We start from the raw sequence: 24128 nt of genomic DNA on the forward strand, positions 1-24128 counted from the left end.
GGCCACGCCCCTTTGGGACCGCCCCCTCCGGCCCCGCCCCCGCCGCGCTCGGGGAAGGGGCGGCCCCGGGAACCCGGACCCGTCCCGGGACCTGCAGGACCCCCCTCCCGGGAGATCCAGGGACCACCCCGGGACCACCCCCGTCAGCCCTGAGCCCCCCGCGCCCCCCCCCAGACCAGCGCTGTCCCACCACCACTTCCCACCTACATCCTTCCCCAGGAGAGGGTCCAGAGCAAGGCTCAGAGTCCGTATGGAAACAACATCAATGTTTTATTGTTATTTTTACGACTCAGTGGGGGGTAAAATATAACACAATTAAAAAGAACACCCCAAAAGCCAGACCCCATCCAGCAGTCAGTGCAGGGTGTGTCCATGCTGAGGCGATGGCAGAGCCCCTGCACACACCCAGGACAAAACCCCAGGGACATGGGTCTGTGGTATTTGCCATAGGGAAGATCCCAGTATGAAAAGGCAGCTCCATTTCCACCTTTATCTGTCTGGACGGGTCATTCCCGGCCTGGTTGGCACCATCATGGGTCTGGAGGGGGGTCTCATCATCGGGGGCCCCGGCATCATGGGCATGTGTCCTCCCATGGGTGGCCTCATCCCGGGGGCTGCCGGGGAAAGACAGGACGTTAGAGAACACTGGGAACAGCAACTGCCCAGTCACCACAGAACATGGAATGCTTTGCGTTGGAAGGGACCTTAAAGACCTATTTCCAGCCCACTCCATGGGCAGGGACACATTCCACTATCCCAGGTTGCTCCAAGACTTGTCCAACCTGGCCAAGACTTGTCCAACCTGGCCTTGGACACTTCGAGGGATGGGGCAGCCACAGCTTCTCTGGGCAACCTGTGCCAGGGCCTCACCACCCTCACAGAGAGAAATTCCACACTGTACAGTGGGCAGGTTCTCTCCCCCTGTCAAGGAACTTCCAGTCTGGAAGCTGCTGAGATGGATTCTGTTCCCTGAAGGAGCTCAGCCATCAGCAGAGGAGGAACCAAGCTCATAGGTTATACACCCACCCTGACAATATTCACCGGTAAATTATTGCCAGTCATGAGAGAGACACGTGAGCTTAATTACTGATCTGGAGAGTTTGTTTGGAGAAAAGTGCTGCAAAACCCTCCCATGTGCCCAAAAAGAAGCACCGGGCACCTCTTCCAGCCGGGAAAGAGCATGGCCAGGGAAAAGCATGGGCTTTGCTGCACAGCCCTGAAATAATGGTTTCCATCCCACTTCGCCATTTATTTTCACCAGGCTGCTGAATATTGCAGATTGTGTACTTATCTTGTGCTTTAAAAACACTTACAGAACACTTTCTACCACAAGACAGTAATTGCAAAGACACTTCACTACTCTCAGTGCACATGTGTGTGTTCCTGTAGAGCTGTTCTGGGAAATGCTCCAGTAAGAAATCCCCTGAGAATTCTTCAAATGCCAGGAAACTCAGGAGTGGATTGGATCAAAGACCTTTTAGTTTGCCTTTACAGTTCCAAAAAAAAAGCTTTTTCAGGCCCATTATTTATCTAGAACATGTTATCTCGAGACATTTTAAACAGTGAAATTCATTTAGTGCAGAAACGTGCCCCTTGTGCAAAACCTGAGAGCTGCAGACACCAAATTCCCAAAAAATTACTGCTCAGAGCAGAGGAAGAACAGCTACAGCTTCCCAGAGCCATAATTTCAGCTGTGCAGGGAGGGCTGGTGACTCTCAGCCAGGAGTAAGGGGGCTTTAATGAGTGGTTGTAAGACTGTTGTATGCAGGGGGGTAACAGTGACAGAGGTGTGAGCAGAGCGTGCCCCCAGCCCAGCCCAGCCCTGCTCCCCACAGCTCAGTCACCAGTGGGTCAGGACACATCCCCCAGACCCCCCCAGCACCCTCGACAGTCACCCCATCCCAGACTCACCGGGTCCCACTGGCATCATTCCCGGGGGGGGTGGGCCCATCATTGGCATCATCGGGGGCCCCCCCATGTGTGGGGCCGGCATCATCCCGGGCCGGGGGGGGCCAGCTGGACACAGAGACAGTTACACACTGCAAGCAGCCAGCACCCTCAGGCCATGCAGCTATTCACTCTCACAGCACGTGGCAGTAACTAAGGCCTTGGTGGCTTTACATCTGCCTCCCTCACTCCCAGCCCCGATTCCAGGTGCCAGGTGACCCAGAAGAGGAATATGCTGGCTGCCAACTCCAGCTGTGCACACCCAGTGCAGGGAACTGCCACTCCCAATAGCAGGACGTAGGGCTGGAGGTCTCTCGGCCCTTTGCCAGCTCAAGTGCAAAAGGTTATCAAAATTATTCTATTTAAAAAACCCAACCCAAACCCACACACCACTGGCAGTTCTGATGGAGCTGCCTGCACGGGAGCCCCCACAGATGGAAGGGCTCTCACTGCTACTGACAGTCTGAGCATCCCTGAAATCAGACACACCGAGGACTGGGGTGCTGCTGGACTGCCCCCACACAGAACTCCCCCACACTTCAGTAGCACAAGCTCAAAATGCCTTGACTTGGTTTCAAGCTAAAAGGACTTTTCTTTCCAAGTCGAGGCCACAAGCCACACACCTCAGGAGGGCCATGGTCTCAGTCCCAAAGTGCCAGGTGAGACTTACGGATGCTGGGAGGAGGTGGGATCATGGCTCCGGCCGGAGGTGGTGCCGAGAACGGCGTCGGTGGGATTTTCCCTTGCTGGAATGCAGCCGCTACATTGGGGGGGAAAAGAAAAAAAAAAAAAAGGAAAGAAAGAATCCCAGGGAAAAAAAAACCAGTTACTAGGCCGAGGAAGCGCCGGGGGACTCGTCCGTTCATGCCCCGCGGAGAGAACATCGCGTCATGCAGCCGACTCCGGACACGTCCCTGCGGGCGGGAGCACCTGGCACTCCTGGAGACAATCACTGTTACACGGGGACCAGGGGGCTGTGTCACACCCCCACGGCACCTGGGGGGGACAGGAACACCACACACACGGCGGGATCCGCAGCGCTCCACCGGGACATGCTGTGCTGGAATGGCAACGGGGCAAGGGCTGGGAGGGACAGGGAGCAGGGAACGGGGGGAAGGCAAGGGCAGAAATTCAAAAGGCTGCAGTCGAGTAGGAGGAAGGGTAAAGATGGGAAGGTTGGAAGCATCACAAGGGAAATGGGCAAAAGGAAACGGAATGAGGATGCGTCGGGGGAAGCACAGATGGGAGGTTTCAGGAACAGGCTCTTCCACCAGAGGGTGGTGGGACACTGGAACACTCCCCTGGGAAGTGGGTACGGCTCTGGGACTGCCAGAGCTCAAGAAGCATCTGAGTGATGCTCTGGGTCACAGGGCTTAGTCTTAGGCAGTCCTGCACAGACCTAGGAGTGGGGGCAGTGACCCAAAGGGGTCCTTTCCAACTGAAGGCATCCTGTGATCCAAGGAGAGCTGCCACAAAGTCAGTCTGGTGTTTGTACTGCTTTCACAGAGAGAAGAACCATTCCTCAGAAGAAAGCAAAGGAAAAAGGGCCCCAGGAACTGACATAGAACACACATGCTTTAGTCAAGGCTTTATGAGCAAGGGAAAAATATCCCTTGGGAACTGAGGGTGAACAACCCCAGTGTGTGAAAAACACAACAACGCAGACGTTTTAACGTCTGCTTTCCTATCTTTTGGAATTCTTATTCATGCTCTTCACACAAATGTGGCACTACCAGGGAGCACAAGTGGTTGTGTGACCCTGTGGGACACCACCAGACACAGAGACACTGCCCCTGGGTAGGGACCCTCAGCTGCTGGGGGGTGGGCAGAGCCCTCGGGCTCCCTGGGACAGTCCACTCTCTGAAGAGCTCAAGATCAAAACTCCAAGTGAAGTTTTCACTCGTGACTTCCTCAGGGCAGTGAGAACGAGTTGAGGTGAGAGCAGGGAAGAGCAGTCAGAGGAAAGGCAGGGGAGGGCAGGGGTGTCACGGAAGGATTGGCCTTACTTGTTTTGTCAATCAGGCTCTGGGCCTGCTCCTCCATCCATTTCTGGTAATAGTCCTTCACGTTCTCCTTGTGCTTCCGGCCACTGCAGTGGGTTTTCCTCACGGAGGGCTGGGAAACATCAGAGAAACCTAGAGATTACTGAGGACTCGGTGTGATTTTAAACACAGGCAATTCAGCAGCACAAAGCAGCTTGGTTTGTGCCCAGTCAGAGGATGGGAGATGCGCAAAAACTTTGTGTGATAAGTGTTGACCCCCCAGCTTAAGCAGAAGGTGCTCCGAGGGCCCCCCAGCTGCCTTCCCGGACCCCCGTGGGCACCGGAGCGTCACTGCCCCGCTGGGAGGGCCGGGAACACGGCACGGCCTCTTCTGGCTGGAACCAGGAGACAATAAGCGACACCACTTATGTCATGAGCCGTGGTCTTAGCCCGAATAAGTTTATTTTGATGTTCTTGGTACTCACCGAGTCATGGGTGAGGTACGTGTCGCAGTAATCGCAGTAAAACCTGCAGAGGGAAAAGCGGGTTACTGAGAGCCCTCCCTTGCGCTGTGAGCCGCGGATCGGCCCCGTGTGGCTGGGCTGGGGCGGGCTGGGGCGGGCCGGGGTGGGCCGGGCTCGGTCTGCCCGGTCTGCCCGGTCTCCCCGGCCCCGGTCCCGGCCCCCCCCGTTCCCCCCGCTCTCACTTGGGCATGGTGCTCCCGCCGCCGCCGGACGGACGTGACGCACACACGCACGCACTGACGCAATCACACAGCGCCGCCGCTTGTCCCCCGCCGGCCGCCGTAGGGCCCGGAGGGGACGGTGGGTAAGCCCCGCCCTCGGTCACGCCACCGCTCCCCGCCCAGGGGCCCGGCAGCTCCCGCACCGCCCCCCGTGTACAGCGCGCGCGGTTCGCTGCTGCCCGCGGCGCTGCCGGGACAGAGCTGGCCCCTCCGTGTTCTCCTCACGAAAAACATCCCCCGCCCCGGGTCACGAAGCGGCCTCGCGCGGCCGAAAACTACGGGAAAAGTGTCATTTTGTGGAGGAAAAAAAACACCAAACGATTTCCCGGCGGGCCTTGCACAGCCTCATTTGCATGCGGATGCGTGACGTCACAACAGTTAATTTGCATGCGTAATCCCGCGGGCCGCGCCGCCGCCATATATGGAAGGCAGCGCGCGTCGGGGGGCGGGGTCGCCCGCCGGTGACGCAGCACCCAGCGCGGAGCCCGCGCGTCATGCCCGGACGTCATTTGCATACTAGGCCTCCTCCCCCTCGTCCTTGCCGCGCTCCCTGCCTTGTCCGCGGGCGCGTGGCCCCGCCCCCCCTCTCGCGCGCGAGGTGACGTCAGCACGGCGGTGACGCCTCGGCGCCGCGCGAGGCGGGGCGGGGCAGCGCAGGCGCAGAGCGCGGACGGCGCGCGCGCACCCCCGGCCGCCCCCGCGCGCCCCCCCTCGCGCGCGGCGCTGAGGCGGCGCCGGCCCGGCCCGGGACCCCCGGCCATGGAGGGCATGGACGTGGACCTGGACGCTGAGCTCATGCAGAAGTTCAGCTGCCTCGGCACCACCGACAAGGACGTGCTCATCGGCGAGTTCCAGCGCCTGCTCGGCTTCCAGCTCAGCCCCGCCGGCTGCGCCTTCTTCCTCGACATGACCAACTGGTGCGGGCCGGGGCCGCGGGCGGGGCGGGTGCGGGGCCCGGGGGGCTCCGGGGCCGAGGGGCTGCGGGCACGTTCCCCCGGCCCGGGGCCCGCGGGCACGGGCGGTGTTTGTGCCGGGCCCGGGGCCGCTCCTGGGGCTCGGGGGGGAGCGGGACGAGCCGTGGCTGGCGGCGCTGACCCCCGGCCCCGCTCGGAGTGCGGCCGTGCCCGTTCGCCGGTCCGAGGGCCGCGGGGCTGTTGGAGGGTGGCGGACCGACCTACGGGCCGTGTGACGGGGGGGCCGCGGCCGGGGCCGGGCCGGGGCCCCGCGGCACCGCACCGGCCTCAGGGGAGGGGGACTTGGGCTGGAAGGCGCTCGGGGGGCCTGGGAGCGGCCGCCGTGTACGGGTGAAAGTCACCGGGGGGTTCGGGGAAAACTCGGCGTCTGCTGCGGGCTGAGGGCCTCGAAACCCGCTGACTTTCGGTGTGTTTGGCTTTATAAAGACTCCGTGTTACTGCCAAGGGGAAAAGCAGGCGCAGGTTGTCAGGGAAGCTGGGGCTCCAGAAAAACGGGAGAAGTCCTCAATATAATGGTGAAAAACAGAAACCAGGAGTGTTCTCGTGCAGTGAGCCCAGTGACTGCCAAAATGTTGTGGAGCTGCTGCTGTGTGGGTTTGGGGGGTTTGGCTCGTTATGAGCACTAGCCCCTCACAGCCCGTCTCCAGTGTCCTTTTCTTAGAGGTGGAACATCAAACCCAGAAACCTCAGCTTTGAAACCTGAAATCCAGGGATAGGTCTGGATATCAACAGTTGGGAGAAAACTTGTGTGGAATCGTTGAGCTTATAAACAGTGATAAGACAACTTTGTCAGTTCCTTGCTTTTGTTCTTCCCTCCTCCTCTGGTTCTATATTGAGTTATAGTGGCAAATCTGCATCTGTAGTGGGGGAGTAGGGAAGTAGCGAGTAATTCCTTGTGTTTTATGAGCTGACACAACGTGAGAGAAGGGTCTTGTGGAGTTCAGGCGTTTGCTCCGGAGAAGTGGTTGGTTCCCAGCAGAAGATGCTTTCCCACTTCTTTGTTTGTTGGTGATATGACTAAAACTGACCCTGCAGTGTGATCCTGGGGTTTTCTCTGAGTTTCCCAGGGGGAGCAGAGCTGAACCTGGAAGTTACTCGTGGAGTTGCTGTGTGTAGCCAGAGTGTTCCTGGTTTGTGTTGAAGCAGCTCTTTCTCATTGGGAGTATTGAATCTGTGTTTGAATAACAGCATTTCAAAACCAAGGGCTTTTTCAGACTTTTAGTTACAGTTGAAGAAGATCTAAAGTGATTAAAATAGCTTTAATTTCCCAGTGGCTAGTTTGGTTCTGAAAACATAAGTTTTCCCATTTTTTCTGAAGTATTAGTTGATAAGCCTTGTGGAGGGATGGGTGTGTGCACAGGGTGTGTGCCCAGGCAGCCTGTGGGGTTGGTGGGCTGCGTGTGCTGGGACACCTCTGGCTGGGGGTGCCGTGCCCGTTGCTGGCAGGGGCTGCTCCCCCGGGTTGGTGCCGTTCCTGTGCCGCTGTTTGCAGTCCTGCCCGGGGTCTGTCCCTGCCCCGCGGGGTCGTCGGCCGGCGGGGCTGACCCCGCGCTCCCCCCGCTCTCCCTCAGCACACACGGTGTGCTCGGCACACGTGGCCCTGTTCTGGAAGCTCCTCTCCCGTGCTGTTGAGGGCCCTGTGCAATCCACGCTGCCCAGGTGGTTCGGGCATGGCCAGCCAGGTTTGCCTCGTGTGGCCTGGAGCTGGGGTCAGAGCCTTCTGGCATCGGGCTGTCCTGCAAATGATTTGTCTGGGTGAGACTGTCGGGTCACTTTTCCGTGTGTTAAAGGCACTGCGTGTTCCTGCAGGGACGATCCCTTCCTTCTGCATCAAGATTGATGTTCACCTGCAGGAGATGGTGAGGGGGCTCGTGGTGGGGGTGACAAGTGCACACACTGGGCAGACTGGGTTCTGTGTAACAACGTCCATGTGTGAGTTAATTAACAAAGACATAAATAATTTCACTACAACTTCTTCCCAGGTGTGAAAGCTGCCCTTTGGCAATAAATGCCGTCTCCAGACCTGCAATTCCTTCCCTGGTTTGTGCCTTTCACACACTGTAGTGAACAGAGGTTAATGTGCTTTGAAAGACCATTTCCAACAGCATCGTTAGTAATTGTGGTCAGTGGATTTACAGTGAATTTGCAGTTCTGCTGGAACAGAGGAAGTATTTTTAAATAGCTTGTTTGGCCAATCTGGGGGAGAGATTAGTGGCTGACTGGGGAGGAGTATAGATACCTGTAAGCAGCCTCTAAAGGTCTGTGCCCACTCCTCCAGTTCCCAGGAATTGCCCAATGCCCCTTTGGGATTCTGGCAGGCTTGGGCAGTGCTAAGGAACTGCCAGCTGGTTTTGTTAAGTGCTGCAGAAATGCTTCAGGTGGAGCATATGCATCTGAAGTTTCTGAGGCTGTTCCTTGATCTGCAAGAAATACAGGTTAAACCTTTTGTCTTTTCCCTGGTATTTATTAAACACTTTCCTAGAGTTCTGCCTCTGTGGAGCTGGGTTCTATGGGCTGTGCTGACTTCTTGCCTTCCTGCTGCACAAATTTGACTTTGCCTTCCCCAGAGCCCAGCTATAGGTTCCCCAAGGGCAGCACATACCATCCCACTTTACCTTTTGTTTGTTTGTTTTCTATTCTGAGCTGTGAGGCTGCGGAGGGAAAGGCTGAGCTTTCGCTTTCAGCCTAAAACCAAAAGTGAACTGTTGTGGCACCAAAACGTTTCTTCCTGTGGAGGAAACTCCAGGCAGTGAAGTCGGGAGGGCGTTTTGCTGCCATTGCATCCAGGATCAAATCCCCTGGGTTACCTGGTGTGCTTGGCTCTGCTCCCTCCCCTCCAGATGTTGGGCTGTGCCACAGCTGGGAGCAGGGGGCTCGTGGGAGGGATTTTTGTGGTGCAGTGAAGTCCCACATGTTGCCTGCAGCTCCACAGGGATATGTGAGATGGGCAGGAGTGGGTTTGAACCCCTCCAGTCTCAGCCCACCTGCACGGGGAGCTCCTGGAACCCCATAAAAGTCATTGGATTTCTCTAAAGTTAGTGTGGAAATTGTACTGGGGCAATAAAAAGGAATGATTTTCTTTTAATTGGAGAGTGTGTCAGCTTTAAGGGTGAGAGGCTTGGAGCTGCTTTAGTTCTGTGAGAAAGTGAATTAGTTTGAAGTAGCTGGTGGTGGTGGATTTAAAATCCATATTTCAGTGCAGTTGGGTGAGGGATTCCTAGTTTGGAAGAATATATATATATATCAGTAATTACATGTAATATTTCTTTACATTCTCTTTTTAGCTTTTGTTTAGAAAGCTGAATTTTTATGAGTCTAGTAGGTGTGATATTTAATTGATGTGTGTCAGATAATGGTGGTTTCCATTGTGTGTGGGGGGAAGCTTTACTGTTGCAAAGTCTTTTGGATCCAGCTTTCGGATAAAAAAGGTCCGTTTAAGGTTATTATTTTTAAGGTTGTCAGATCTCTGCTGGAGGTCCTTAGTTTTTTTCATCTGTTTAGGAGAATTTGTGGCTATGGTTTAATTAGTACTCCCAAAATGATGGTTTGCATGGAGATATTTATAAGTTCATTTCTGAAAATACTGCAGAAATCTGCAGTCAAACCTCGTTCTCTCTGGTGTCAGGTGTGGGGCTGTTCAGTGTGTGCAAGTGAGGGAGCAGAGCTGGGGATAGCAGTTCTTACCTCAGAAATCTGGGATTGTCCAGCATGGCAAGGAGAAAGATCTAGCACCTCTGTGCCTTTTACTGGCTTTGGAGAGCAGGTGTTGGCTTTTAACAGAACTCCAATTGCCTTAGAGATGCCCGTTTCCATCCCTGCAGGTGGGCTGTTCAAATTCTTTATATCCACTGGAACACCTGTACTGCCCAGGTGGGCAACTTGATTGGGAGTCTAAAGACATAGTTTAGCTAATAGGGGTTTTAATTAGTTTTCTCATGGCTTAGTATAAGTGTTAGATTTTTGAGTTCCAGCAAAGATGATGGGCTCGTGCTTTCAATACAGCTGAGGTCTGTGTGTGAAAGCTCCTCTATTTACACCTGATAGTAGTGCTACTCAGAGAAATACTTGGAGTCTGTTCAAGTAAAACATCAGGACGTTAGAATTTAACAGAACAGACCCAGTCAAGAGGATTCTCTCAGGTGGGATGTGTTTCTCACAGTAACACCAGCACTTCTGCTCCTGATTTGTATCCTCAGGTGTTTGCAGAACTGCTGTTAAACCCCAGTGTTCAGGTGCCCTCCGAGACTTTAATTAAGGTGTCCTCTCCCTGTTGAGAGGGCAGTGGGGAATCCTCGTGTGGTGGAAATGAGACCTAATCTTCCAAGTCAATCCTCCCCCTTCCCTGGGAATGACTGCGGGTTGTTCAGTCCTCACTCAGTGTTGGTGGGGCAGTGACAGCAGCTCCTGGTCTTTGCTTCCCATCGTCCTTATCAGGTGATAGAGAGCAGAGTCCCCTGTTGTGCTGTGACTCAGGACACAGGGTGTTTTTTGAGCAATCCTGGTGTGACTCTGGTCGGGTTAATGTTTGTAGGTGGTGACCAGCTGGAGCGAGTCTGGTGGCAAGAGGGAGGCACTGGGTTCAAAACATCGATTGGGTTTTGATAAGCTTTAGTAGGGAAGAGAAGCTGAGGATTTAAACTCGATGTCTTTCTTGCTCTAACCCAGTGGGGGGACCCGCTGTCCTCACAGGCAGAAGGGACACCCTAGAAGCAGATCTGGTGGTTCCTGATGGGCAGTCACCAGGATGTCAGGACAGTCTGAGAGGCCTGCACGGGTCATTTACACCCTCGGGCTGGGGAGAGAAAAGGGGTTTTACACTGTTTGATCTGTTGTGGCTCACTTGAAACGTTGTGGGTGTCTCTTAGTGCATGAGAACCATCACAGACTGGTGCCTCTCTGTGTCCACAGCTGTCTCCTGATGCTACTAAAAATAACATTACAGAATTAAACAATTTAAAAATATTTTCTTGGAAGCTTTTATCTGGTGTGTAGAAAAAAAACAAACACAACTAAACCCACACCTCTTTTCTCCAGAATAACTCAAGTGTTTGACCTGATTATTTTGAATGAAATCTAGACTTTAAAGAAATTGTATTTTTAACTGTGGAACTTACTATAATTGTGCTCCAATGTACAAAACATTTAAAAATTGGGTGCCTGTGGCATGTAAGCATAAGCAGGCAACTGTAGCAGTAGGAAGTGGGTACAATATAATTTTGGTCCAGCTGAATTCTGCCTTACATGCCCGAACTTGTTCTCAGACAGTTTCTGCAGCTTAATCCCCCTTTACTTTCCTGCAGACAATTATAGATTGGTGACATAGTTTGTACTGAGGAATTGGCAGTTACAGAATCTCCTGTGGACTGGCAGCCCTTGCTGACTTTCCACTGGGAAGAGTTGTTGCCTGTTTTCAGTGGCAGCTCCTGCTGGGACATTCTCAGGATATTTTACCCCACACTTAGAGCTGCTGTGACCATCTGCTTTGGGAGGGCTCAGCTGCTGGGGATGGCTCTGTGGGCTCGAGCTTGTAGTGCCATGGTTATGGTGCTGCTGCTGGGCAAGGGGCCGTGCCCAGGTCCTGGGGGGCCGTGCCCAGGTGAGGGACTGTGCTCAGCCCTGGGCAGGTATCCTGGGAAGGTTTCAGCAGCTGCTCTGGGTGTTTGTGTGCACACCAAAACTGCTTGAGGACAGTGATTTCCTTTGGTGCTGTGGGTGCTCTGAGGACACTGTGGGTGCTCAGTTTCTCTCCTTGTGCTTCCCCTGCAGAGCATGGGGTGGCTTCTGTCACCACAGGTTTCTGTTTTCTTCCTGGAACACCCCACTTGTGTTTGGAACTGCTGCTTTCAACTAAGACAATTACATGCTTTTCTGTGGCTTCATGTGAGAATATACATAACCTTTGAATTAGCCAGCCCTTTCCCCCCTTCCTTCAGCTGTTTAAGTTCAGCTTAAAGCTTTCAGCTTCTCTCAGTGGTCATTTTGCATCATCAAACCTCTTCTAAGGTAGTTTCCTAACCTCATGTGTAGAGTTTAGTGTAAGTTTGGTGTAAGAGAGGTCAAGAATGAAGGTAACTGACACACAAATTTTGCTTTCTGAAATTCTCTCTATTGAAAGCTATTCACTGATTAAAATTCCAGTCCTTCAAACCATCTTGAGACCTTGCACATAATTGCCATGTGTCATCTCTGCTGAACATTTGAATTGAAAGCTCGAGGTAGAAGTGGTTCCCTTCCTCATGATGAGCCTGGCTCTTCCCCCCACCCTCTTCAGCCTCCTCCAAGGCTTGGAGTGAGGCATCTCCTGCTTCAGGAGCGATAGGAGCTGTTGGAGGTGTCCCAGCCTGGAGTGTCAGCAATCCCCCAGTTCCCTGAGAGCTGGGCTGAATAACATCCAACTGAGAGAGCAGAAACTCAGAGGCAAAAGGAGTGTACTGAGGTTTGTCTCACTTGCATGGCCTCCATATGCATTTTTAGTCTCCACCCCTTGTTTCATGTAGAGATGTTCCATTATTGAGAAGTAAGAAATTATCCATCTGCTGCACTATTTCTTTTTGTTTTTTAACAATGGACACCTGCTGGGGTGCTGTGGTGCCTGGTTACACGGTGCATTTGGAGAGCGAGGAAAGGCCTATGAAGGTTGAGACTTGAGTTACAGAAGGAGTCCGAGGTGTCCTCCCTCGTGTGTTCTGTGCTGGAGGTTTTGCTCCGATGTTTAGCACTGCTCGGTGTCTGCATTGCCTGTTTCCAGGAGGTACCACCTGAGCTGCCTTGCTCGACAAAACACTGCAGGAGAGACCTGCAGGGAACACACCTCCCAGCGGCACCTGCCTGGCTCCTCCCTCCCTCCGCAGGGACAGATGTGTCCCTTGGCACCTTCCTCACAGTGTCTGTGTCACGGTGCTTCTCCACCACCTCAGAAATGTCCTCTGCTGGCTGCACGGGCGTGATCCAAGGGCTGCCCCGGCTGCAGTTGCACCTGGAAGGAGCCCTCGGTGCCACAGTTGTGTTCTGACAGCTCGGCAGAACTAGAGCCCTGCAGCATTCCCTGGGAGCTGGTGGGTGCTCTGGGCATGGGCAGGAGCCACAAAGAGGGAAATTTGCAAGCTGGATTTTGAGCTTTAACTGCGATTTGAGTTGAATTTTTACACCCCCCAAATCTCTTTCTTAAAAAAAGGCATATCTTTGGCTCTTTCATCAAAGAATTTGACAGTAAATGAAAATTTGCAGATTCCTGTAACATTTATAGTTCAAGTTCTCGTGTCCCTTGTCTTCTGTGTTTGGAGGACCTGGTTGTACAGCTCTTTTTCTGAGCTGCTGAACTTCTTGATGCTGAAAGAAGTCTCTGTGTTCTGGGGAGCAGGAGGGTACTGGGCACGAGCCGTGCTTTTCATGAGGCCGCAGCAGCCTTGGTGCTTCGGTTTCTTCATTCTCCTGGAAAAACTCTGATTCAATTAATTAAAAAACCATTTCCACTTACCCGTATGCTGGTGGTTGTTTGTAGGACAGTGAGGCTGTGTAAGGAGGCCTCGAGTTTGTGAACTGATTTGGAAGAGTTTCTTTTATTTTTGAATACTGCCGTGGTGACCTGGTTAATTGGGAGTAATTAATGCCTAAATATATTGGTTTAACATAACAAAAGGCTGTCTGGAAAAAAACAGGGAAGGGAAAGAAGGGCTCAAGATGAGCCACCTCTTTGCTAACACTTAAGAGTTGTTAAGGGACATCTCCAGAGCTATTAGCAGAGAAGGTTTTTAACTTGACTATTGTAATTTAGCTCCTGAGGCTTGAAACGAAGCAGCAGAGCAAAAGAACTGATCTGAAAAGGAACACTTTGTGTTGTGTGGGAAAAGTGTTTGACACCTAAGAGTCATGGGATGCCCTTGGAGAGGAAGTAGAGGTAGAGTGGATTTAGGTGATGTGGAGCTGTAACCTGTATTTGCTGCCTCCTCCCCTCTCTCTTTTTGGAATCTTGCTCTTAGGACTAAAATTGAGCATGGTGCTGATTCCTGGGCTCACCTGCTCACTGGGGTGACTTGTGACTGGAGGCTTTACCCAGGAGTTAGGGCCTGGATCCTGTCAGACCTGCTCTGTAAGTGTGGCAGGGCTACACACTGCTGTGGCCTGGGACTGCTCTAAAAATGGAAAAATTGCTTAATTTCGGGAATGCGAGGAGGGCCTGGGACCTGGAGGGCCCTGTTAAGAAAGAGCTGTGTGGCCACCCCTGTAATTAGAAGAGCTCAGTCATGTCAATTAAACTGGCTACATTTGCAGAGTTGTTTGGTTTATAGTAGTAATTTATCTCCTTTGGCAGAGAGCAGGGGGGGAGTAAGTAGTGTGGTGAGTTTACTCCACTGAGGAGTAAAATCAAGCAGGCAGGGCTGTGTGAGCAGAAGCCTTTAGCTGATAACCCGTCCTGCCGAGGGCTGACTGCTCCTGCCTGGCCCTGCAGTGTCTGCAGTTGAGACTGTGCAGTTACAGCTGGGCACAAGGGTAAATTAAAATAAAAATTACATGTATTTTAAAGAATAGACAAGTTTCAGGGCCTTAAGTGTGTTTGCCCTTAAGCCATCTCTGTCATTAGGGTGGCATTTGGTTGTGAGCTCCACTGATGCCGTGGCACAGTGTGCTGCTGGGGCTCTGCCACCTGCACAGAACCAGGCTGCAGAATTCACCTCTGCAAATGGCATCTGCCCCAGAGCACTGCCCTCCAACTGATCTTGGGGGCTCGGGGCAGGGGAGGAGGGGGAGCACTGTCTCTGGGCAGGGGAGGAGGGGGAGCACTGTCTCTGGGCAGGGGAGGAGGGGGAGCACTGTCTCTGGGCAGCAGTGGGACGGAGCCGGCAGCGTTGTGTGAGCGGCAGCGCGGCCGAGCTGGGGGCACCTCTGGCACAGAGCTCCATCCCTATCTCCCGGGGCTGTCTGTGTCAACGAACTGAACTCAAGGCAGATTTGCTTTGTCATCCTGACTTTGGTTTTTGCCACTGTGAATTTCTCTTCAGTTTCTGGAAGCTTCTTTGTAGTTCTCTAGTGGGGAGTCCAAGAGACATGGGAACACACAGAACGGCTCACCCTAAACAGCCCCCACCTCACAGATCACACGGTGGGAGTGGGGAGGTGGGTTTGGGAATATCTGATCACAAATGGTGGCAAATCTGTTTTTCAGCATGTGTTGTTCTTTAGTTAGTTTTTAACTCGATGCTGCAGACGAGTGTTGTTGTTTCCCAATGGTAAAGAGCACTGAAATATGACCCCGGGAGGGGAGCGCTGGCCCCGGGCCTGTGTGCACAAATAGCCCACTACCTTCTGAAGCCTGTTTGCAGCCAAGCAAACAAACACAGTGAGGCTGCCTCACACAGAACTGCAGTAGAAATCTGCCCCTCAGAGATTTTTTTTTTTTTCCTCTCAATGTCAATAAAACCTTAGTACAACTGATTCCAGAATCATCACTCACAAGATGTTTGTGGTATGTCTGAAAATGCAGTTATGTAGTACTGGATTAGGAAGTGAAAGAGCTGTGTTGCTGTCTTTTGTAGCTCCTACAATACCTTTTGCCTTGGATTGCTGTACTACAGGAAGAAATCCTAGTGCAAACTAAGCTCCAGCTCATGGTGTTAGCTGGGTGAGCGAGCAGGAGTCTCTTGGCACAGCCCTGGTGTGAGTTATGTAAATCTTGTGCAGTGTATAAGCAACAGGCGGTTGGTGACGTAAAACTGAGCATTTGTCTCTGTTTACTGGCTAATGTGACATGGCCCCTTCCTGCAGCATTTGACTGAGCTGGCGGGATTGAACAGAGCCCTGACACTCCTAAGTAGAAAACGCCTCAGGCTGAATAATGGTTTCTGTCTGGAATCCAGGGTTCTGGCCATGGCAGTGGGACCTGGTGGCTCTCGTGTCAGACCAAAGTCCACTCTGGGGGTGGCAAAGGTCTGGCTGTGGGGCTGGGGCTGCTGAATTGCTGATCGATCCCTGGGCATGTTGTGCAGGATGTTCCTCCCATGCCTCCTTAGCAGGACGTCAGGAACTCCAGTGTCTCACACAGCAGTTGTCTGCTGGCACTGTGATGGATTGGTTGCCAAACTATGGGGCTCTTTGGGTTCTCTCCCAGTGCCCCCACCAAGGCTCTGCCCTTCTGACCCCAGCTCCAATGCAATCAGCTGCTGCACTTCAGCTCCCCTCAGTTTTCTGGGAGGAGAAAGCAGTGACACTGCTCCCATGCAGTTGGGATTTTATCCAGAATGTCCAATTTGAATGTTTTTCCCATGAACAGTGTAGGAATTGAACAGGAGGCAGTTTGCTTCAGTCACCGTTTGAAGCCTCTTTCCAGCTGGCAAGCAGCCCCACCCTGTGTTTGCTCTTGCTCAGGGTCATGCTGCAAATGTTTCTCTTGCTTTCACCTTGGCTTTCTGGCTCGGACACATGATGCTCCAGCACAGTACAGACCCTCAATATGTCACTGTGCCCACACAGTGCAGCTTCTGCAGGGCTTTGGTTTAGGTGGTGGTTCTCAGTTCCTGAAGGTTTGGGTTGGTTTTTTTTTCTGTCCTGCTCAAAAAAGCAACACAGATTTCTGTAATCATGAATAAAAAGCAGTTGTTGTGCCTGTTGCGTTTGGGGAGATTTTACTCAACTCCATTCTCACAGCACCCACTCACAACATGTAAATTAGGGCCACAACCTCTCAGACATGCATAAACAGAGGAATTACATGACTTGCCAAACACTTACGTAATAACTTAATAGTATATCGTGGAACTGAGCTAAGGCTCATGAATCCTCTTCCTGCCTGACTGTTCCTCTTCTCACATTAATTATCACGGGTTGCAGCTACACCACAGCTCAGGAATCAATAACATTTGTGGCTTTTTGAATGTCCTTAATATATCACAGGCTTGCACTGTCATTTGTCTTTATTCAGTGGGAACTTTTGACTCAGGTGGTTTATAAGTTCCTGTGAGTTGTGACTATCCAGAGCTGAGCAGGCACTTTAATGATGAGTAAATAGTTCCTACCTGGTGGTATGTTTCAAAAGCAGCAGGGCCGGAGTTATTATCTGTAGCTACCAGTGCTCTTTGGCCTTGAGAGTTATCAGAAGAGCATTCTGTGTGTTTTGTTCCTCTTGTGCTCCTTTTGGACCTTCTGTACCAAAATAAAGTGAGATGTTTGGCCCTTTGGAAATTAACTCAGGAAACAAGGCTGGTGGGAAGAAACTGCCCTGTGTTTGACTCCATAGCTCTCCTCTTGGTGCCTCCTGAACTGTTCAGCAAGCTTCAAAAAGAGCTGATGGGGTAGAGGTCTCCAAGATTTCCAGTGAAAATAGAAGCTGAGTAGAAAAGTGGTCTAAACCAGTATCCCTAGCAAGGAAGAATGCTGTATTTTGAGCTCTGTTATCTTAGACTACAGAATCCTTATGTGGTAGAGATCAAAGGTCTGAAAAACACACGAGCAGCAGAGCTATTATAGTCTGGGTATTTTTGCTGAAGTGTTCAGGATGACACATGTGCACCTGTGCAAAGGGCCTGACCCGCCTGTACTTCAGGTTGTAATGTGCTTTTTTCCCTTTTAGGAATCTACAAGCTGCCATCGGAGCCTACTATGATTTCGAGAGTCCAAATATCAACGTCCCCTCGATGTCCTTTGTGGAAGATGTCACCATAGGTGAAGGGGAGTCCATCCCTCCCGATACCCAGTTTACAAAGACGTGGAGGATACAGAACACAGGTGAGGCCTTTGGGCTGCAGCAAACCCCGTGCAGCAGGTGCTGGGAGTGGGGTGGCGGGTCCAGGAGGGGGCTGCTGGCCCAAGGCAGGGGGCTCGTGTGCACTCACTGGGCTGGAGCCACCCTGTCCCTGAGGGAGGTGCTGCCAACCTCTGCAAGTTCCTCTTCTTGGGTTGGCACAAACATTTTGTGGTGGGATGTGCAGCTCTGTCAGGCCATCAGTCCTGTTCCTCATGCTCTAGGAAACCTGCAGACAAACGAGGCAGTGACACAAGGTCATATGGCAGCTCTCCTTTGCTTTTAATACATTTCTGGCAGAATTGCCTTTTCATGTTCCAAGAGGATGCAGGGCTGGAGAGACCACATTCCAGTTCAAAATAAGTCAAAGCAGGGGCTGGGATCCAGGAAGTGAGACTGGGCAAAGTGCATTCCCAGTGCTTGATCTGTTGGGATGCACTCAGAGAGAAAACTGAGATGCGTGGATGCAAAGGAATCCCTTGTCCTCAAGCAGTGCACTGACAGGATGTTGCACAAACATTTAAAATGTGTGCCTGAATTTAATTGCCCTGCTTGCAGTTATGTGAGGGAGAATGGTCACACACTGAGACCTGACACTGGGAGTCATCACAAGTCAGGTTCAGCTCTCCCAGGATTTCTGCTTGAGAATAGCTGCAGTACTCGAGCTGTACAGGCTTGGACAGAATATCCAAGTATGACAGAGACTAAAACTACACTAAAAATATAAGAGTATTTCATCAGGACACATGGAGGTGTTTAAGAACACTGATTTATAGAGACTGTGTTCTAGAGAAAGGGCTTAATATTTCGGTTTACTTTTTCTGCCTCCTTCTGTTTGACAGTACAATGGAAGGGTGACATGTGGAACTTGCTTAAACTCCAATACTGTGAAAAATCGGCAATTTTTTTATAGCTGTCCCAAATACAGGTCTTACAGATCTAGTAAGTGTGGCAGGTCTTGTTTCTTCACTCTTAGTATCTCAATTTGTGTGTTATGAGTGTGCCCCTGTCTTGGGCCCTTCAGACTCCTCCCTTTCTTGTCCCTCTGATGTGCTCTTTCCTGCATGCAAATTCAGCCTTAACATCTCAGTTCAAGTGATGTTTCATTGTTCTTGGAGTGTTTGACCTTCTGAAATCCCGTGGGCCTTCTAAAATGAGGGGCAGGAACTCAGCTTGGCTTGGGAGCTCCTGGCGAGGCCAGCATTTGTTTTGGCTTCCGTGTGGGTTAAAGCCCGGCTTGTCAGGCTGTCCATCCGTGCCCTAACGGTGGTGCTGGAGCCAGGGCTCAGTGCAGCCACACTGCCCAGGCACGATCAGTGAAACGCAGCTTCACTTGCTGGCTGTGACTGTGCAGTGTGGGGAGGACTGCAGCACTTGAAAACCATTTTACCGTTTAATTAAGGTACAATATCAAAGGGCTGTAATGCTTCCAGATAATATCTACTTGTTAGGCAGGTAACTGAAGCAGTGCCAAGGTTTTTAACATCTCTCCAAGAGCCCTTGATTACATGACTTGAGCTCTAGCACACGGAATACCTGAGGAATATGTCACTGGAGTGTTCTGGGTCTGACGAGTGTGACAGGCAGAGCTCAGAGATTGGCACTTTGAGGTGTGTCAGCTGGTTCTCCCATGTGTCATTAAAAACCAATGCCCTGCTCTGGTACCTGCAGGGCGGTGCTGCCTCGTCTGCCAAAAGAGCAGTTTGTGTAGTAGAACCATTGCTGAAAAGGGCAGCAGGATTTAACAGCCTGGCTTCCTCCCCACACTCTGCCTCCAGCTGCTGCTGGCTCTGCAGGACACTCACTGCAATTTATCATCTCCTGAGAGTGTCCTGAAATAGAATGACATAATCATAATTTCATTTTATGGGGCTTATCAGTTGCAGCATTCTAGGCACCTTGCAAGCCTAAAGCCATTAAACCTGATAAAAATCACATAAATTATTTAATCTAAACTGTGTTGCTGGGCTGCCAACCTCTGCAGATGAGACTTCGTGCTCAAGTGCCCCACACCCCAGGCTGAGGTCAGCCAAGCACCCAGATCCTCTTTCAGAGCCCTCCTCTCTCAGCACCTTTCCAGCTGGTACCTCCCTCATACTGAACATCCCGCTGTACTCATGCACATCCTGCTTTCCTGAGAGGCTGTGAATTCCACAGACAAGGGCTTGACAAGAAAACCAGTCCCTGCCGTGTCTTCGCTGAAGTATCCACAGGGATTAAATTAGCAGGCAAGCTGTTGCAAAGGATACTCCTTGGGGTAACCTGAGGTCAGAGCAGGCTCTGCCGTGCTCGCCCTGGACCACACGGAGCAGTTCCAAGCTCCGTGGTGGTTCAGGCTTTCCATGGCCATTTCTGTCAACCCCAGCCAAGCGGGAGATATTCTCAAAGTTGTTGTCTTAGTCAGGTCATGTGACTGGGAAAGAAGCAAAAGAAAATTCTGCTAAACTGATTTTTCATGAGTCTCAGAAACACTTTTTCTTTCTGTCTGCCCCAACACTTGTTATCTTTGGTGGCTGTACCTGCACTCAGGAACTGTTTTCTATCTCTCTGGTTGCCAGGTCACGCTGTCAGTCCAGTGTCTGCAGTCTAAACATGGATCTCCACAGATAAATCATATGTTCACAACCCTTCCCACCTTTGCACAAGGCTGAGAAAAGTGTTGGTGCAAGGAGGGAAATAAATCCATTTAGGAAATAGTGCTGGCACTTCAGTTGTAGCTCAAACTATGAGTTCCTCCTGAGACTGCTAGCAGGCTTAGAAGGGAAGGAATCCCTGAAAGGAAGTGTTGCCAACACTTTGGATCAAGAACAGGTATTTGATGTGGCGTGACTCAGGAGCTGCATGCAGGGAAGCAGAAATGGAGGACACACACAAAGACCCCCTGGTGCTGCTCTTGTCACTACCTCTGGAGAAAGGGACCTGTGTGTCAGTTATGTTGATTTTTTGTTTTTTATTATTTTTTTTTTGCAGCAGCAGCAGTTACACTGAGACTTGGAGAATTTTCCTGTGTAACGAAGACCTAGAAATTAGTCAAATAGAAATATCATTTGTTCTGCTGGTCCCTAAATGCACCAGTTAAGCCTGGTCCGAAAACTCTATTTATTCTTCCTCAGCATCCACTGCTCCTGTGTCCTGTTGGTTTCCTTTGACTGCCTGACAGTTGCACAGCTGCTGTAACGAGCGTGTTTCATCCCATCTTACACAAGCAGACAAAGCTTTTCCTGGTGCACTGTCAGTAATTCCCTCTCCTGTCTAATCCCAGGGACAGAGGCGTGGCCCCCAGGGGTTTGCCTGAAGTATGTTGGGGGCGACCAGTTTGGGCACGTGAACATGGTGATGGTGAGGTCCCTGGAGCCGCAGGAGATGGCCGATGTCAGCGTGCAGATGTGCAGCCCCAGCACTGCCGGCATGTACCAGGGGCAGTGGCGGATGTGCACTGCCACGGGACTCTACTACGGAGGTGAGTGGGCCCTTTCCAGCACTCCAGGCTCTCCCTGGCATTCCCACTGCAGACAGCAGGGACACCACTGGCCCCTGCACCGAGCTCTGATAACAGAGCAGGAGGGCAGAGCTCTGCCAGCCCGGCCTAAATATAGAACATGGAATGCAGGAAAACATCAAGGGAGCTGCTTTGTTGTCTTGGTCAGCACAGAACTGTTTTCTAAACACTGGAACCAATTACAGGTTACACAAAACTCTGGAAAACAAAGGGACTTGCACAGCTCTCCTGGAGACTCTTTCCCAGTTGATCCTTGTCGGGATTCTTTCCCAGTTTACCAGTGCTGAACACCATGAACTGCATAGGAGCATAAAATCTGTTACTGGTGAAAGCCTCCTGTGAGAAGCAAATGTCCAGGTTTTAATGCAGTGGTTTAGTGCATCCCCTGCAAGCCATTTCTCTGTTTAAAGAACACATTTTGCTGTTTTGCCTCAGCCTGGGCCTCCAACGTCTGCCTTTGGTGCAGCCTTCCAGCCCTTTTCTGCCAGCTTTAGTTTACACTGAGAACATCTTTGTGTCTCTGTTGGCAGTTTGGAGCATCCCAAGTTTCAGAGTTTGAGCGAGAGGTGTTGGCACTTGGAGGCACAAATACCAGTGCCCAGAGGGAGGGGGCTGCTGGCAGCGCTGGCACTGCTGCACCTCCTCGGTGCAGAGGAGGGGAGGGATGGGCAGGGGTGGCTCCGTGCGGGAGGGATGGCGTGTGCTCACAAAGCCGAGGCGTTCCCGGGTTCCCGAGTGCCCCGGACCGTGGGAGATGTCCCTGCGTAGCCTGAAGTTGCTGCTTTTGGCAGAAGACGAGTGAACCCCTTTGGCCGCCGAGCTCCGGGTCCGAGGGGCTCTTCCCCTGCAGCCGAGCTCGTGGCTTTGGTGCCGGCGGCCCGAGGGTCGGGCCCGGCGGTGGCAGCGCGGGGCCACCGCGACACGGACACGGGGACACGGGGACACCGCGACACGGACACGGGGCGTGCGGGGCCGCGCGCGGGCGGCAGAGGGCGCTGCGGGGCCGCCCCACTGCGGCCACACCGGCACTGGGCTGTACTGGGGTGTGCGGGGGGGGGCACTGGGCTGTACTGGGGTGTGCGGGGGGGGCACTGGGCTGTACTGGGGTGTGCGGGGGGGGGCACTGGGCTGTACTGGGGTGTGCGGGGGGGGGCACTGGGCTGTACTGGGGTGTGCGGGGGGGGGCACTGGGCTGTACTGGGGTGTGCGGGGGGGGCACTGGGCTGTACTGGGGTGTGCGGGGGGGGCACTGGGCTGTACTGGGGTGTGCGGGGGGGGGCACTGGGCTGTACTGGGGGGTCCCAGCCCTGGCAGGATGCCAGGGTCCCTAAGCGAGTCGTGTGTCCCTAAGGTACAATCCCACCGTCCTTAATTCGCTCCTAAAATTCAAACTGCTGAGCCTGCTAAACTGAGGGCACTGGAACCAGTATTGCTGAGGGTTCATAAAAATGTGCTTTAAACTATTGGTCTTTTTCTTGCTGGTGTAAAGGATTGAATTCATGTTCTGTTTTGCTCCTTCTGCCCCTTCTTCATAAACTCCAATGTAAGTGACAGCCCAAATGTGTCTCTTTTTCCACAGATGTCATTTGGGTGATCCTCAGTGTGGAAGTTGGAGGACTTCTGGGTGTCACACAGCAGCTGTCGTCCTTTGAAACAGAGTTCAACACGCAGCCACATCGCAAGGTAGAAGGAAACTTTAACCCGTTCGCCTCTCCACAGAAGAACAGGCAACCAGATGAAAACAACCTAAAAGACCCTGGGGGTTCCGAGCTAGGCACAATCAGCAAAAACACATGGGGGCCTGCTCCTGACCAAATCGAACAAGATCAGAATGGACTGTCACAAAACTCTGTAAATCTCTCCCCCAGCAGTCACTCGAACAACTTGTCGGTAGTGACGTACAGTAAGGTAGGTGCCCTGGGTGAGCAGGAGAACGGGTAGGGGAGGAGCCAGGCAGGTGTGTGATTGCTCTTCCTTCCAAACCGCAAAGCCCTTTCCTTCTGCTTCTGCCAGACCTGCTAAGGAAGGTTCTGAATTTGACTGTCTGACTCTGCCAACTCCTCATGTTATATTAAAATATTTTTGCCTCTGATAGACTCTACCAGATCCACCTTTTTGTTTTCACTTCAAGTCCTTCTTTAAATTTATATAACCTTGTTTGGCTGCTGTAACTGCAAGTGGCTGGAGCCTGCTCCGGTCGCGTGTGCAAATAAGTCAAAATATCTCTCTAGATGTGTCCTGAGTTTGACATAATTTCGAACAGAGAACAAATATCCACACCCCCAAACTTCAGATTAACCGGATAACTTCTTTTTAGCTGATGTGGGGGAGAGCTCACCATTTGATCCCAGAAGCTGCCTGTCAGGAACAGTCAATCAAAGGACGGTTCCTGTCTATGTCCTTGTCTTGTTTATAATTGTAGGTGACTTTTAAATTATCTTTACTTTAAATCTCTCTCAAAAGCTTGCTTGGTGGATGCTATATGAGTCTGAGTGATATTTTGACTGTTTTTATTTGCTTGTGTGTGAAAAATAATTGCAGGATTATTTACAATTCAGAATCCACCTGTTAATGCAGCAGTATGTGTAGGTGTGTACTGTCGTATGTCAAACTAGTTTGGTTTTTAAAATCCTTTAAAAATGCTTTACTGTACTTTGAGCAGGCTGTGTAGGACAATAACACTTGGTTGCTGAATGACTTAATAAAGCCCTACTGTTAGTTCACCTACAGCACTTTAGTTCCTCCCTGGATGACCTGCCTGTCCTCTGCCAGTGGACCATGTTTTAGTGACCTTTGCACCAGGGCTGTGCACTTTTTACGGCCGAGTGAGCTGTGTGCCAACCTGCCACCCTCTTGTGCTCTGCTCCCAACCACCGTGGCTGGGCTGGCTCCTGCTGAGAGACTCTGCTCACTGGCAGTGAAGTGGATGGCTTGGGAATGATTCTGCTGTCAGTGGAACACCCCCTGAATTAGCAGTGCTGCGTGTGGGGCCTGGTGCTCCCCAGGGGCCGGGCTGGGCTGGCTGAGAATGTGGGGGTGAGGAACCAGAGCCCCTTGGAGGTGCAGCTGTGCTGGGGGAGAGAGACCAACAGGAGAGTGAAGCACCACCTGGGAGGTGCCACTAGATTGAAGTGAGCTGGTTACCTGGTAACCCGGAGCTCAGGATCCTTGTTCTGACGAGACATGGGCAGTCATAATCTAACCCCACACGGAGGGCAGGTGACCTTTCCTCCTCTTTTTTGTTGTT

At 52.1% G+C, this 24128-nt stretch overlaps 2 protein-coding genes across 3 annotated transcripts in view; one reads left to right on the forward strand and one right to left on the reverse strand.

Moving 5' to 3' along the window:
• Nucleotides 1-249: 249 nt before the first annotated feature.
• Nucleotides 250-4756, reverse strand: SNRPC (small nuclear ribonucleoprotein polypeptide C). Of its 2 annotated transcripts, none has more exons than XM_032710897.1 (6): nt 4636-4756; nt 4415-4457; nt 3954-4062; nt 2618-2710; nt 1912-2016; nt 250-614 (listed from the first exon to the last, which is right to left on the reverse strand). In XM_032710897.1, the coding sequence occupies exons 1-6, from the start codon at nt 4641-4643 to the stop codon at nt 490-492; spliced, it is 483 nt and encodes a 160-aa protein (XP_032566788.1). In that variant the 5' UTR covers nt 4644-4756; the 3' UTR covers nt 250-489. The 2 variants fall into 2 exon arrangements, with proteins under 2 accessions (XP_032566788.1, XP_032566789.1); XM_032710898.1 differs by having other exon boundaries at nt 2618-2707; nt 4636-4754.
• A 608-nt stretch (nt 4757-5364) lies between these two features.
• The window catches only part of ILRUN (inflammation and lipid regulator with UBA-like and NBR1-like domains), a 28011-nt gene continuing 9247 nt past the window's right edge, over nt 5365-24128 (forward strand). The window contains exons 1-4 of the mRNA XM_032710953.1: nt 5365-5591; nt 17212-17366; nt 20645-20842; nt 22461-22789. Coding sequence (XP_032566844.1) covers nt 5434-5591; nt 17212-17366; nt 20645-20842; nt 22461-22789 — 840 coding nt within the window. The 5' untranslated portion in view covers nt 5365-5433. The remainder of the gene's footprint in view (nt 5592-17211; nt 17367-20644; nt 20843-22460; nt 22790-24128) is intronic.

Source organism: Chiroxiphia lanceolata, chromosome 25, assembly GCF_009829145.1.
Source record: "Chiroxiphia lanceolata isolate bChiLan1 chromosome 25, bChiLan1.pri, whole genome shotgun sequence".
NCBI classification, from domain to species: Eukaryota; Metazoa; Chordata; class Aves; order Passeriformes; family Pipridae; genus Chiroxiphia; species Chiroxiphia lanceolata.

Excerpts from the sequence above, each read along its gene's own strand:
- SNRPC (XM_032710897.1), bottom strand. Across the intron at positions 2,711-3,953 it reads GAGCCTGATTGACAAAACAA|TAGCGGCTGCATTCCAGCAA; the intron begins GTAAGGCCAATC and ends TCCCCCCCAATG. Across the intron at positions 2,017-2,617 it reads CCCACCTCCTCCCAGCATCC|CTGGCCCCCCCCGGCCCGGG; the intron begins GTAAGTCTCACC and ends CTCTGTGTCCAG.